Source organism: Oryctolagus cuniculus, chromosome 4 (assembly GCF_051225735.1).
Source record: "Oryctolagus cuniculus isolate XC-2025 breed Fujian yellow rabbit chromosome 4, ASM5122573v1, whole genome shotgun sequence".
In the NCBI taxonomy this organism is placed as follows: domain Eukaryota; kingdom Metazoa; phylum Chordata; class Mammalia; order Lagomorpha; family Leporidae; genus Oryctolagus; species Oryctolagus cuniculus.
Window position 1 is genome coordinate 167399453 of NC_142870.1, and position 15908 is coordinate 167415360.

Consider the following 15908-nt stretch of genomic DNA (forward strand, 5'->3'; position numbering starts at 1 on the left):
TTTCAAATATTTAAATATAGGTCACAGAGTCTAGTGATGCTCATGGAAATGTTAATTCCACTCAATTCAACATGACAAACATTTATAAACAATGAGCATTTGTTGAATTGAATCAAAACGTTAACATTTAGCCTCCTGTGATATTTCTCTGCAAAAATTAGAAAGTATCCTTAGACTTTAAACTAAATTCCACCCTGAGATGAATGCTAACTTCATAACAAATACGTTCATAAAATATTTATATCCCTAGTCTTATTTCAAGACACCTGTCATTGAATTGCTTAGCAGCTTAGACCAAAAAAAAATGCAGAAATTCTTCCATATTTAAATAGCAGAAGAAAAAGAGAATAGAGTCTCCACACTCTTAGTTCAAGGGGCAGCTAGGAGCACTGACGGTGCCCAGGCTCATTTTTCTGCCACAGAGTGTAGTCTGGCTCTGTAGAAGCAGAGTCCTCACACAGACTTGGCGTACTCTCTCCAGGAGGAGCTGCCACTCTCCCCAGTGCCAGGCCAGCGCCTGTGAGTCGCTGACTATTGAGTGCATCACTGTTTCCTGAGCAATGGTGGCTGATTCGAAGATGGACATGCACCTTACCCAGAGACAATTAAATGTTCCTTGGGATTGTTGAGGAAGAACACTCTCCTGTTGATCTTGAACTTGAACTAGGAGGAATTCAGATCTGACATTCCTCTCAGCCACCTTCTTTCATAGGAATAAACTCAACAAGAAGCAAAGCATGGCTGAAAGATGGAGAGAGATTGAGGCTGGATATTACTTAAAACCCTAGATCAAGAAATTTCAGACATCACCGAAGGCTAGTCTTGTAAGGTGACATAATAAATTATCTTTGTTTATAATACTTTGAGTTAATGTTTCTGTTACCATGAAAACAGTCCTGATATGATACTCACAGGATTCTCAAACTACTTAAACTATAATCACCAGAACTGCTGATTTCTTTTTATTTTTATTTATTTATTTACTTTTTTATTTTTTGACAGGCAGAGTTGACAGTGAGAGAGAGAGACAGAGAGAAAGGTCTTCCTTTGCCGTTGGTTCACCCTCCAATGGCCGCCGCGGCCGGCGCGCTGCAGCCGGTGCACCGCGCTGATCCGATGGCAGGAGTCAAGAGCCAGGTGCTTTTCCTGGTCTCCCATGGGGTGCAGGGCCCAAGCACCTGGGCCATCCTCCACTGCACTCCCTGGCCACAGCAGAGAGCTGGCCTGGAAGAGGGGCAACCGGGACAGAATCCGGCCCCCCAACCGGGACTAGAACCCGGTGTGCCGGCACCGCTAGGCAGAGGATTAGCCTAGTGAGCCGCGGCGCTGGCCAGAACTGCTGATTTCTAAAAGTCTAATGAAAGTGCTGAAGCCATCTCTTTATTTCCTCGCATATCTTTGCCATATAACTTTGCAGTTATTTCTACAACAGATGGTGCTTCCTGTGCCAACACTGGACTTCACCCTATGATGTGTTTTGACCAATGAATGCTGGTAAACACAATGCGATCAGGAGCTCAGAGTGGGCTTGCACAATTGGGCCTGCCTTCTTGGGCTTCTGGCATGGGCATCAGGACAAGAATATGCTGAGCTAGCTCGATGTTCCACGGAAGACGAAAGATGTGGGGATCCTCAGCCAGGGGGTACACACATGCTAGCCAACCTGCAGACCCTGGGAATAAACAAACACTATTCTCAACACTGAGTTCAGAAAGTTTGTGCAACAGAACACTCTCGGCCATTTCACTCCAAATATAGAAAAGGGCAACTGTAGGGAGAAGGCAGTCCGTTGAGTGGCTCACAAGCCAGCTGAGGCACCTGCGTCCCATATCCAAGTCCCTGCGTTTGACACCCAGCTCCAACTCCTGACTCCAGCTTCCTTCCAACACAGCCCCTGTGAGGCAGAGGTGATGGCCCAAGTGACTGGCTTTTATCTACGCACACTGGGAGACCTGGATGGAGTTCCTGGCTACTAGTTTTGGCCTGAGCCCAGCCTTGCTACAACAGACATTTGGGTAGTGAACCAGAGGATGGGAATCAATCTCTCTCTCTCTTTCTCTCTCTCTTCACCCCTCCTCTCAAAAGGAAAAAAATGTAAAGAAACAAACAAAAAACAGAAATTGTTGTAAGTCTCTAGGAGATACTTCAGGCTTTTGCCAGTGATGCATGAACAAGGAGTGAAGTAGAAAGGACTAGCCAAACCAGAGATCACCAAAGCTTTTGCCCGTAGTGGCCAAGCTGGTAAAAAATGATAATTAAAACTCATGACAGGCATACCATATACCAGGAATTGTTCCAAGTGCTTTACATATATTAATTCACTTAATCTTCACAAGACTGTTTGAAATAGATTCCGTTACCATTTCCATTTCATAGGATGAAACTGAGGTGCAGAGAAGTTCAGCAACTTGAAACTTGCCCAAATCAAATAGCTTGTAAATGGTGGGGCTAGGCTTTAAGTCCTCTGTGTCTGCATCTCCATGAACATAGGCAACAGGCTAGGGAGGAAGTGGTGGGGATTGTGGCTCTCCATGGAGTGCTGACTGTGACTATGTGGGAGTGAGAGCCTTCCAATCCTTTAAGAGAAGCCAAACATTCTTATTTTTTGAGAAATGTCCCCTATTTTAAACACCTGAATTTTTTTAATATGATACAGGGCAACCCTATGCAGTGCAAGCCAACCAAGCTCACTCAAATGTGGCTGTGACTTGTCAGTTTGCATCCACCAATCTAAAGTCATAGTTCTGTCCTGTCCAGGTGGCAAGTGTCTGGCACCTGTAGCTCAGGAGCTGTTCCCATGTCCCTGAAAGTGCTGACAGAAGTTTGTCTCTTAAGTTACTAAGAGGCAACATGCTGATTCCACATTCCCTGTCTCTCCATGCCTTCACCCTACCCACACATTCTGAGAAATCTGCTTTTCCTGTACTTGGAATCACAACCAGATTTTAGGATCTCCCCACAGCCAGAGATTTGGACCTGATGCTCCCTTCTCCTGGGTCATCCGTCTCCCCTTCTCTTCATTAGGTCTTATTTGAATGTCAGCTCCAAGAAGTCTTTACCAGTGCCTATCAAGAACACACAAGGAGGCCCTCTTGAGCGCTCTTGGAGCACCATGACCCCATGTACCAAAAAGGAGAGGCATCTGCACTTCATCTGCCTCTCACCTGAGTGAGCCTTCCCTCAGTAGGCTAGGCTCATCAAGGGCAGTGTTCACAACTCCTGACACGAGGAAAAGGCTTATTAGGGACAATTCACATGAACATGTACAGGCTTTGCAAATGTTGATTTCATTGGTTGTTTCCATTAAAGACACTCTGACATGCACATGCACACGCACACACACACACACACACACAGGTAGGTACCTAGATAAAGCAAGAGCACGGTTAACTCTTTCTTCAAGGCCTAAGGTACCCAGAGCCTTCCAGATCATCCAGAACTTGAATGCATCTGGTCTCCTGCTACACTGGATAGACTTGTCTCCTGTGTCATAGCTGACATCATAGAATTTATCTTGCTGGAAGAGGTAAGATGCGTTGGCAGAGTAGCATTTCTTAAGAAGGTCCTTGGGAAAAGGGAGAAAGAAATATTACAAGATGGTCCACTTCTATTTTTTGTCTTTTTTATTATATGGCTTATTAACATAACAAGAACTTATTTCATGGAGTTCATAGATGCAATTATAAGAATAGGATACTTTCCTCCCTCCCCTTTTTTAATTTTATGATAACATTTTAATTTAGTTTATAGTCAAAGGCTTAATTATCCACTACAGGGAGTTCAACAAACTTAAAAGTAGGAAGACCACTGCTCAGCAGGCATGTAGACAAGAGCTATAAGCAATAATCAAATCTCAACATGTCAATTTCACTCATGTACATTAAATTTTTTATAGTCTACAGATTAGCTATCACAAATCAGAGAAAACATGTGATATTCATCCACTTTTAGAATACACTCAATTTTGAAAACACCAAACACTCCTCTAAGGCACTGTGCCAAAGGTGGGCTTTCCTGTGTTGGACACGATTGGCGTGCATGATTACCCATTGTGTCTTCCCCAGAGCTGACAATACTAGATCCAATGGGCACAGTTAAGCTGACTAGTATAGAGCAGCTATGAAGACCATATCATCTTCTTTATGATAGCTGGGTGGGTCACTTTTTGTTTTTGACAGGCAGTGTAGACAGTGGGAGAGAGAGAAACAGAAAGGTCTTCCTTTCTCCATTGGTTCACCCCCCAACAGCCGGCCAGCGCACCGTGCTGATCCAAAGCCAGGAGCCAGGTACTTATCCTGGTCTCCCATGGTCTCCCATGCGGGTGCAGGGCCCAAGGATTTGGGCCATCCTCCACTGCACTCCCGGGCCACAGCAGAGAGCTGGCCTGGAAGGGGAGCAACCAGGACAGAATCTGGCACCCCAACCGGGACTAGAACTCGGGGTGCCAGTGCTGCAGGCAGAGGATTAGCCTATTGAGCCGCAGCGCCAGCCAGGTGGGTCACTTTTGAGATGAAGAAATCTGCTTGAAACTCACTCAAAGCTCCACACTGTGTGTGTGTGTGTGTGTGTGTGTGTGTGGTGTGTGGAGGGGGGTAGATCCTGACATGCTATACATACTTTATACAATTCCATAGGCAAAAAAGTAGGTCTTTTTTAACCCAGGGGTAAAAACCTGAGGAAAGTGCTATGGATGAGTTAAATAAGAGGGAACAAGTTCTTGTCATCACAAACATCAGCTAAAATCCCAAAGGGCCTTTTATGTTTGTCTTCTATTAGCCATAACCAATTCCATTTGCATTTATTGACCAGTTAGCTCTTACAGAAAAGTAACGACTGACTCTATCCCTTTTCTAGGGTCTTCACTCACCACCCCAATATTATCTGAGTGTGAGCCATGTTACGCTCAGTGTCATCTGGTGTCCTCCAAAGCCCAGATTCCCTATCCCGTCATTCATTGCCCTCACAATTCCCTGAACAGCTTCATTCCCAGAAGTACTTCTTAGAGTCATCTTCTCCCCAGTTATGTCCCTTACCCACTAGACCATGTCCCCTCTGTATCTTTGCTCACAACATTTGCTTGAGCCTGTCTCTTTTTTATTATATTTCATGCTTCACAAGAATACATGCTACCTACTTGTAACTTGCAATCTACTAGCACTAAACACGGCCTCCTCTCTTTACCTGGCTCCATTCTTCTGGGTCCCATCTCAAGTTTTTCTTCCCCTTCAACTTTCTTATCTATTCCAACGCATTTCACATACTTCTTCCTTTGGTATTTGCCTGCATCTGTTGGTCTTGTTCCTGTGCTATTCCTACCCAGTAAGTCATCCCAACATTTATCCTCTACTTGTGTGGCCGAGTGGGTTCTTGAGGGCAGGAATCCTTTTCTACGCATTTCCACACCTGGGAATGCAGCCCTTCCTGGGCACAGAGTACCCTCAGTAAGCACTCAGGACAATGGTGATGACACTCCCCGAGAGCCACCCTTCTTTCCCATTCCTGTGGTGTGTAGTGTGACTAGAATAAAGGCAGAGATGTGAGTTTTTCCTCTGGCATACCCTGTCCCAATGAAGCAAAACTAGCAGTCCTGTAAAGAAATTACAAAGAGAACTCCCCATTAGCAGAGGGGTCCCAGAAAACATTCTTTTGTGATCAGAGTAAATTAAATCTGCTTCATTTAATGGATTAGTTTGTCCTTAAAGAACGAGAAGAAAAATCGCGAGGTATCACATTGCTAATGAAAGTACAAATTTGTTATCTTCATAGCAGCCTGGTCTTCCAGGGTCACTTTACTGGATCTAAATATGTTCTGTTATCAAAAGGCATGATTTTACATGATGTGAAACACTTCATAGCAAATGTAATCAAGAATTCCAAAGTCTCATCCATCCAGGATCCACAATAAACTGAGTATGAAATAATCATCAAAGGAATACTAGTTGGCCTTTAGTCTGGTCCTCAGAGATATTCTTAGCAGACACAAAGGAAGAGCAGACAGCTCTGACTTGAACACAGAAGTAGAAAACACCCTTTCCTCTGAAATCTTTACTTTGATCTTATCAACAACCTCTTGACTGCTCATAGCTACCACCACCGCATCTGCCTACCCTTAAAGGTCAGGAGATTTGGCTGTTGTTTCTATAGCAACTATAGTTCTGGTCATATATTATAGCATTAAAAGGCCACTGCATATATTTTAAGAAAGAAACATGCACACACATTCACAACACAGGCACACACACCCTCGTACTGGCATTGTGATTATAAATTTACTTCCATCAACCATGAAAGATTCAAAAGGTCCCCAAAGCAAATGAACTTTGGACGTGTCTCGAGCAAGCTTCGGGGGCTCATGATAGTGATTGAGAGAGGGAAAAGGCCCATCCATTATCGGAAGACAAATTGCATCATCATAGGCTAATGGGGAAGAGGCGAGTCGAGAAAGCACACAGCAGAGTGAGCGATTGTCGTGCAGTGGTGACACAGTTAATTTCTTCGCACTGAAAAACCCTCCTGCCTTGGGAAGGTTTCACAAAGAACAACTGTAGGCTTGGGATTTACTTTATCGAAAATAAATGAAAACTTCCCCCAAAAGTTCCTGCTTTGCATTTGAGTTTATAACCTTGTATGGAAATGGATGTGATGTCCTTTCATTTTTTTTATTTAGTAAATATAAATTTCCAAAGTACAGTTTATGGATTACAATGGCTCCCCCCCACCATGATTTCCCTCCCACTTGCACCCCTCCCATCTCCCGCTCCCTCTCCCATTCCATTCACATCAAGACTCATATGTGATGCCCTTTCATTTTAAGGTATACATCAACTAAGAGAAGACGCTCAGATCCCCAGAGAAAACATTTTGGAGTAATTATAGTAAAAATTAACATTTTCAAAAAAATGTGATTAGTTATTATTGTGCTATCAAATAAAAGTATAATCTTCACACCCTTACTCCTATCAGAACCATAAATACTAGTTCTATGAATTTCAGAGACAAGTGTCCATTGGGAATGCCAGTTTATTTGTATTGTGATATTAACTCAAAGTGTTCTCAGAGATTAATTAGTGCACATCATAGTAGGACTTGTACAATGCAAATGAAAGAAGCTTAAACCAAAGGGGGAGTTTTTATAGGCTCATGTTTTTAAAAAACTAGTCACAGGACAAATGTCTAGCCTAGCAGTTAAGGACCCACATCCCATATGGGAGTAGCTGGGTTCAATTCCCCATTTCAGCACCTGACTCCAGCTTCCTGCTAATGCAGCCCAGGGAGGCAGCGGTGATGTCTCAAGTAATTGGGTCCCTACCTCCTCTGTAGAAGACCTGGAATGAGTTCCCAGCTCCTGGTTTTGGCCTGGGCCCAGTCCCAGCTGTTGTGGGCATTTGGGGAGTGAGCAAATAAATAGATGGAGCTCTGACCCCAACCCCTGTCTCTCAAACAAATAAATAAATAAATAATTGAAACCCAGTTACATATCTCTAGCCACCATTGGATTGGGATTAAATGATACCCGTCTTCAGGAATCTGTCTTTCCCTCTTGCTTTCTTGACTTCTCTCTTGGCTCACCTCCCTAGGCAGAAAGCTGACAGGTAGCCTGGGGACTGTGGCTCGCAGGTGGGCATGTGAACATGGAGTTGGGCCTTGTTTGGAGAGGGATGGGAAGCGGAGAAGTCAGCTCCTGCCAGCGATACCACTGGGAAAGGTTCCCTCTTCGACTGAAATTCAATTAGGCTCCTGTATGGCCTCTGCGCTGGCTCCCATCCTTGTCATGCTTCATTGCCCAGAGGTAGCAAGAATCCTGCTGAGTTGGTTTAAAGAGAATCTCCTCCCCTTGGATATCTGATCACCCGTAATATCTGACCCAATTCTTCATCTCTTACCCTTGGAATTTGATTCCTCTGACCCGTATTACATAGAAATATTTTGCAGATCTGTTTAGTCTGAATATTTTCTTACTCATTTTCTATCAGCTGACCTCATCCTACTTCTTGGCTATAAATCCCGATTTGTCCACACCATGTTCAGGATTGTGTTCAGTTCAACACTGAGGTCTCTATCCCCTGTTGCAATAGTTCCAAAACAAATTCTACCTTACCACTTTACAGTCTGGCTCTTGTTCCCTTCAACACTACCCAAGCAGAGAGAGATACACCCCGGGCCTTCCAACCTCAATCTCATATGTGAGCCTTCGGCTGGGGAAACCTAGCAGGAAGCCAACTGGCTGAGGAGTCTGAGCAAGGGAGCTGCAAAGAAGGCAGGCCCCTTTGCAGAGGAAAGTAGCAGAAGGTGAATAGTGGATTACACAGTAAAGAAAAATAGGAAAATGGCAGGCATATTATATTAAGTACTAAGACCATAACTTTTTTTTTTGCATTCATAGTAGCTAACCTACTGTCACTCCCCCTCTTCACAGAGGAACGACACTAGACCCTGCGCTGTTCTTTTGTCTGCTCGGCCCTTCCCGGGTTGGCTACCGTCCCTTCCACCTCCGTGGAAGAGCGGCTCCCCCTGCCACTTTCCCCACTTCCGCGGGGGAGCGGCACACCACCGGCCGGCTCTCTCGGGGGCTGCTCAGATGTTATCCGGATGTTCCCCTTAGATGTTCCTGGTGCATGTTGTCTCTCTCCTCCTTTATAGTCCTCTTCCACCAATCCCAACTCTGCTACCCACATGCCGAGTATGCTGCTCTCCTCCAATCAGGAGCAGGATCAGCTCCTGCAGGTTATTGGTCGAACTGGAGGCAGCTGTGTAGAAGTTGTTTACTCCTTTCCCAGCGCCATATTGTGGGAGAGCAGATGCATAGAATAAGTCTTAATTCCAGTAACTTAGTCTAGTCCGAGTTGCTCCCCACAGTTCCCCCTTTCTTTTTATTCTTTGGCATTGATACGCACCTGTCTTCGGTGCCCCGCGGCACACACTCTGCTCTGCTTGCTGGAGTTGCCCACAGGTGCTTACAAGCCCTACCAATCAGGCAAACCGAATCCGGGTCCTCTCTTCGCCATGTTGAGAGGAGGTTTTTAGGCGCTGATGCGTGCCTGTGTTCAGTGCCCTGCAGTGCATGCTCTGCTTGAGCTGCCTGCAAGTGCTTATCGCCTTACTAATCAGGCAGACCGAATCCAAGCCCTCTCATTGCCGTGTTGTGGGGAGGCCTTATTTTTCTCTATTTCTCTATCTCTGGGCATTCCTATCTCTCCTATTTTACTTCTATCTGCCAGCATTCCTATTTCTCTCACTTTACTTCTATACTTCTATTTCTCTTATCCCCGCGGCTTCCCGGCGCCCGCCCTGCGGCGGCTTCCCGGCTCTGCACGGCTTCAGCCTGCGCTTCTCTCATCTGCGCAGTTTCCCGGCTTCGCGCGTGCTCCGTGGTCTCCGTGCCCTTCGCGCCCGCACCACGGCCTCCGCGCCAGCCCCGCACTTCCTATCTACTCGTGCCCCATGCATTCTCTCCACTTGTGCCCCGTGCGCTTTCTCTGCGCTTGGCGGCTTCCGCGAATCACAGCCTAGCTCACATTTCCACTATTGTTTGGTTTAGTTTTCAGTCTAAGTTCCCCGGGCTAACCTGACGAAATCCAACCTAGCTTACGTCTCCATTCTAGTTTTAGTTTTTCGCCTTTTGTTCCCCAGGCTGACTTGACGAATCCCAACCTAGCTTACGTCTCCACTTCAGTCTGCCCCCGCGGCTTCATCCTCCCTAACATATTTTTCTCTACCCGGTATGTTTCCTAACTTTTCTTCCAACAATATTCCCCTCTCATTTCTCCTGGCTTCTCCCCACAGTCCGTATCCGAGTCTAAGTTTCTTCTAGCTTTCACTTTCGCTTTCAACCATAGATTTCTCCTAACTTCCCCGCCATAGTTATCTGAGTCTATGTTTCTTCCAGCTTTCACTTTCACTTTCAATATTAACTTCTTCCGGCACTTTTTCCATCCGGCTTTTCCCTAGGCTCTTCCCTAGTCTCTCTCTCCGGTATTTTCCCACTTTTTCCCGCTTCTTCCCTCCTAGGTTTCCTATCCGAGTCACGGCACATTATGTCGCTCTCCCTCTTCACGGAGGAACGACACTAGACCCTGCGCTGTTCTTTTGTCTGCTCGGCCCTTCCCGGGTTTGCTGCTGGTTCTTCCCGGGTTGGCTGCCGACCCTTCCACCTCCGTGGAAGAGCGGCTCCCCCTGCCACTTTCCCCACTTCCGTGGGGGAGCGGCACACTGCCGGCCGGCTCTCTCGGGGGCTGCTCAGATGTTATCCGGATGTTCCCCTTAGATGTTCCTGGTGCATGTTGTCTCTCTCCTCCTTTATAGCCCTCTTCCACCAATCCCAACTCTGCTACCCACACGCCGAGTATGCTGCTCTCCTCCAATCAGGAGCAGGATCAGCTCCTGCAGGTTATTGGTCGAACTGGAGGCAGCTGTGTAGAAGTTGTTTACTCCTTTCCCAGCGCCATATTGTGGGAGAGCAGATGCATAGAATAAGTCTTAATTCCAGTAACTTAGTCTAGTCCGAGTTGCTCCCCACAACCTACCAGATAATAATAATGACCAGAGCTAACATTTATTGAGTTATTACTATATGCCAGACATTGTGTATGCATCAACTCATTTAAATCTCAGAGCAACCATTGAGATTATTTATCTTATTTTCATCAAGTTCATTGTACACATTTCTCAGCACATCAACATTCAGTTTACTACTGCTGGTCAACTAGCTACCAGATGTTAGGGTTGGGTGTCAACCAAAGATGTTTAGTGTTAGGGCCTGAACTCTTAAACCATTACACTCCTGCATCAACATGCACAGTGAAGTGTGTGCGGAAGAGTGCGTTGCACAAACACCCATGAAGGCTTCCTGGAGGAAAGGAGGTAAAGGAGGGAAATGGGAAGCAGACAGCACATTGAACTTGAGGCCAGAACAACTAAGGTCATGTCTCAGATCCTTTCCTTAGAGATGATTTCTGGTCTTCCTTGTGGTAACATCACGCTTTGTAATCATTTTGAGATTTTACTGAATATGTGTGACTCGTGAGATACCTAAGGATGTCATTAAAAGCCTGTAATTGATCGGTGGTTGCATGTTCTCCTTCTCATGATTGGTTAAGCCAGCTTTGATTTCCACAGGTAGATCAGATCCTGAAGTCTCTTTTCTGAGGGGGTTAATAGACCCTATGAGTCCACTTAATGTCAGGTTTCTGTAGGTCACAAAAGCTTTTATATTTCCTCACTCCTTGCAGTCCTGGTTTTTCAGCTTACCAAACTGAAGCCACCAAAAACTCTTCTGCTATGGCTGTTTCCATGTTCTATCCCATGCAATCATTCTTGACTTGCAAAAAAATTGTCTCAACTAAATGCCTTAGGAAATGGGTATATTAGTCACCTGTACTAATCAATTCATTCCAAAATTATGTGTTAAGGATCAGTTTCATAGTAAGCACTATTATGCTAGTAGCTAGGGCATACCACCTCATGGAGGTAGTAAGTAAATGGCCTCATATTTGCTAATTGAAGGAACAAGACCACATATAGGGTACAAACAGAAGAAAGTGCAATCTAGATCGTAAAAATGATTTCAAATGACTACACCATATGGCATTGGATTTTTTTTTTTTGAGCAAAGATCTTTTAAAAAGATTTATTTAGTTATCTGAAAGGAAAAGTAACAGAACAAGGGGAAGAGAGACAGGAAGAGAGAGATCTTCCATCCACTGGTTCACTCCCCAAATGTCTGCAACAGCCAGGGCTGGGCCAGGCTGGATCCAGGAACTCCCTCTGGGTTTCCCACATGGGAGGCGGGGGCTCAAAGGCTTGAACCATCTTCTGCTGTTTTTTTTTTTCCCTCAGGTGCACCAGCAGGGAGTTGGATCAGAAGTGGAGCAGCAGAGACTCGAACCAGCGCCCATATGGGAGGCCAGCATTGCAGGTGGTGGCTTTACCTGCTACACCACAATGCTGGTCCCAGAGAAAAGACTTTGAGCACTTTTATATGAAGGCAATTCCCAAAACTCATGGAAAATGGAATTTAAAAGTAATTTTCTTCGGTACAAAATTTTTGATATCCATGTATATGAAGGATTTACAAAAGTTCATGGAAAATGCACATTAAGAAGAAGCTGAACATGGATTTCAAAAGTGTTCTGCACTGAAATAAACAAGTACCCTCATCTACAAGAACTCTGCTAGGCCCTGGTGATGTAATGGCAGATGAGAGAGTTGCTATCCTTTAGAAGTTTCAGAAAGGGATGGGGGGAAAAAAACAAGCAATTAGAGTACAGTGTGCTGGAACGGGAGAAAGAACAGCTGCTCCAAGGAACAAGGCAGGTCATCTCTCAGCTCCTGAGGGATGTTAGATAGGGCTTTTCTAAAGAAGAAATATGTCAGCCGAGAGCTGAAAGACGAGGAGCCGCCTGCTAGAAGACGGGACAGAATGAGCGCAGAGTGACTGGAGCTAATTAACGAGTGGAGCATCGCTGCAGAGAACAGGCGGGGAAGGCAAAGAGTAGCCAAGTCACCCAGAATCTTAAATGCCACAGTAAGAATGATCTGCAGTGAGAGCTCCAAAGGCTCATGGAGCCACTACAACCTACACTTCATTACTGACTTGGCAGAATAAAGGGAGAATCAGCAAATGTGGATTCCGCTTTTGATTTAGTCACTCGGTGTCAGAGCTCAAAGCAAGTCACTTAACATCCTGGGCTTCATTTTTCTCATCGACCTAATGGAACTGATGATACTTGTTCTATCTATTGTACATGAATACTGAAAAAAGAATCTGAATTAATGTGGGCTGCGAACACCCCTCAGCCAACACCCAACACACCACTCTTTCTCTCCAGTGCGTTCCTGTAATCCCTGTCTCTTCTCAGCCCTCGTACCCATTTTTGCTTCACTTGACTAATTTTCCAAAAAACTGCCGAACAGGATATCTGCTCTAGAGTTCTCATTGTTTCTGGAATGAGCATTTCATAACATTCACACACCTACCCTTCCAATGCAATGTATTTGCCAGTTACAGTTATAGAAGTAGACCAAGTTAGCAGAATATAATGATGATTACAAAAAAATCGTAGCGTTAATAGAGCTATGCATGGTCTTCATCTTCTGAATGGAGCTGGGGCTGACCTTACTTAAGCTCCCACTGATGGCCTGGATGCTGCGGCTCTTTCCTAGTCTCAGGGTGATGTACATGGAAGACAAAACATTGTGCAGAGTGAGAGCTGCTCAGGGAGTACACTCGGTGAACTGAAGTCTAAGGAGCCAACCAGTGAAGGTGTAACGTCTAGGTGTCTTTCAGTTTCCTTATATAGGGAGGGGAAAATGGTTATGTTAACTGACTGCTGAGTAGTAGGGATGGGGTGAACAGAAGAGAGGATGCACAGGACAATAACATCAGTGTTATTTTCTCCAAAAAGAAGCAAATCAGCCTGAACCGTGGGGAAAGCCAGTGTATATGACTGAGGCGTCTATGGTCCGGTAAGGAAGAAAGGAGGGAAGGGAGGGAGAGAGAGAAGAAGAGGCAGGTTGGAAAGGAGGGACAGAGAAAGGAAGGAGATGAGGACAGAAAAAAGGAAGGGGAAGGCAGGCAGGCAGGAATGAAGGATGGAGGGAGGGAGGCAGGGGAGGGAGGAAGAAAAGAAAGGGGTAGAGGGAGGTAGAAGGATCAGGGAGGGAGGAAGAAGGGGAGGAAGGGAGGGAGAGGAGAGGAAAAATACAAAGGGAGAAGGAACAGTACAGCGATATCACTCCAGGGTGAGGCTTCACGTGCTGAAGCACAGGTCAGTCCCAGGCATAGGTTTATATGGATGTGTCTGAGCCATGTCAAAAGTAGCAGGCCATCTGGTTTCCACCTGACATAGAGAAACTCAACCATTAGCACATCACCTTTAGGCATCTTCAGTCATCTGCATCCAGACACAAATGCATGAAGTGCGTAAGTGGGTATGGTTTGAGTTTGTTCCCCAAGAGTTCATGTATTGGAAGCACAACCCTGCCCAAAGGGGTGGTGTTAGAAGAGGCGGGGCCTAGTGGGACATCCCTAGGTCAATTGGGGCACCCCCTTAGAAGGAATTGTGGGGACACAGTCTCTCTCTGGCTTCCTATGCCAGCCATGAGATCTCTCACCCACACATGTTCCGTCATGATTCCATCATCTGCCAGGAGACCTCAGCAGACCCCAGCTGTTGCTGGTGTCATGTCTTTGAAACACCACAACTCTGAGCTAAATATTCCCCTTTTCTTTATAATAAAATCTCTCAGTCCCAGGTATTTCATTACAGTAACAAAATACGGACCGATACAACGACTGTCTCTGTTTCCCTAAGTGCATGTCCATCCACTACTTTTGCCTTCATTTGTGTTTCTCCTTCAGCCTCACAAATGTCTCCTCTCTCTGGATTTCACATATATTGGACGTTTTATGACGTCTATGATGAGATTAAGAACCAGTCGTCAAAATCATTTGCAGCATCACAGTTTTTGCATTTACCTTTACTTCATGCTTGTGTCCCTGTTCTGCTGTGGAAATTACGTCTGGATTTCCTAGCCTTGTGCATTTATTGACTGATAGCAAATCCTGTGTTTCATCCACTCAACATTATCGGATGATATATTTACTTATTACTTGGAATCTGCCTTCAGCTTTGACCAACCATATCTCACCTTTCTCAGCTTCTACCAAGTGTGTATTCCGCATTTTACTCATCTATCACCCAAAGCAGGTATCCCCTTTAGCTGTGAATTCTTTACATAGCCATTGCTTTTCATATGGCATTTCTTTGATCTGCCTTCTTCAGAGTTATTTATTTAATTCATTTCCTTTCTGTTGTAGCGATTTCATTCTCTATCAGAATATAAAAATTGTTAACCTCATCCGGTGTCCGATCCAGCTTGAAGAAAGCCTTATTGTTTTTGACAAGTGGACGCGTCTTCTTTTGAACTTGTTACCAGAGCGGACTGCTTCCGTGCCTTCTTTGCGATCTGAAAGGCTAATTTCAGGCACATTGAACTTCACTGGTTCTGCAATTTCTGCAAAGGGTACACACCCTGATGTACAAGCTTCTATGACCAGTTCTGAGTCCATTTTCATCAACTGAATCATCTCTCTTTACCATCTCACTCCAGTATCTCCCAATCATTGGAATCACCTGTAACTCAACTTCTGCTTAAGTCTTCAGTTAATTTCCAATTCTCTGTCTCATGCCTTTTGTCATTGCTTGCATTTTCTGGAAGACGTTAGGCACTTAGCGCTTGTGCTTGGATTTCTGAAGAAGTAGGGAACAGACCTCCCTGCTATCTTCTGCCATCAAGTGACATATTGGAGCCTGTCCTGTTATCATTTCCTTGCACAAAGTTCATGTTGGCCTCTGTTTTCTCAAACACTGCTGTGCTGGCAGCCCCTTTGTAAACCAGCTCAGTTTACTGAGCTGAATGGCCTGACTGAAGCCATTTCTGAAGGTTTCTGAGTGCTGTGTGCCATGTTTCCGGCATGGGCTTTCCTCTCCTAGCTCAGTTCACTGCCGTACTAACTTCACAGTTACCTGTAAACGTATTCTTCTAGAACGCATCATGATTTCATTTGTGATGATATGAAAGAAGTTTCCCATGATACATATTTGCATTTGTTTTCAATCTCTGGCCTTCTTTTGAGAATTGTTAAGTTGCTCTGCAAAGCTGAGTTGTTGCTCCTTTCCTTCACGCATTTGACCTGTTTTGCAAAATCCCCACTGTGTGTATTGTAACTTCTGAAACAGATCCTGCAACTCTGCTACAGCCCAAGGCAGAAGGGGGCAGGAGGTGGGCTGCATGCACAGTGGGCACAAGTGCTCACTCCTTTCTGGCCATCTCCCAGTGGAGGGAAGTGTGACCCTCACTCAGCCACAGCCTCCTTGGGTTCCCCTACCCTCCCCATGGGTCCTCTG

The 15908-nt window shown here is 45.2% G+C and overlaps 1 protein-coding gene across 5 annotated transcripts in view; it reads right to left on the reverse strand.

Annotated features, from left to right (window-relative positions):
* Nucleotides 1-15908, reverse strand: part of GADL1 (GAD like acidic amino acid decarboxylase 1) — a 190991-nt gene that overhangs the window by 77311 nt on the left and 97772 nt on the right. For all 5 annotated transcript variants that reach the window (XM_070072897.2, XM_070072898.2, XM_089331210.1 and 2 more), the window contains one exon: nt 3366-3565. In XM_070072897.2, coding sequence (XP_069928998.2) covers nt 3366-3565 — 200 coding nt within the window. The remainder of the gene's footprint in view (nt 1-3365; nt 3566-15908) is intronic.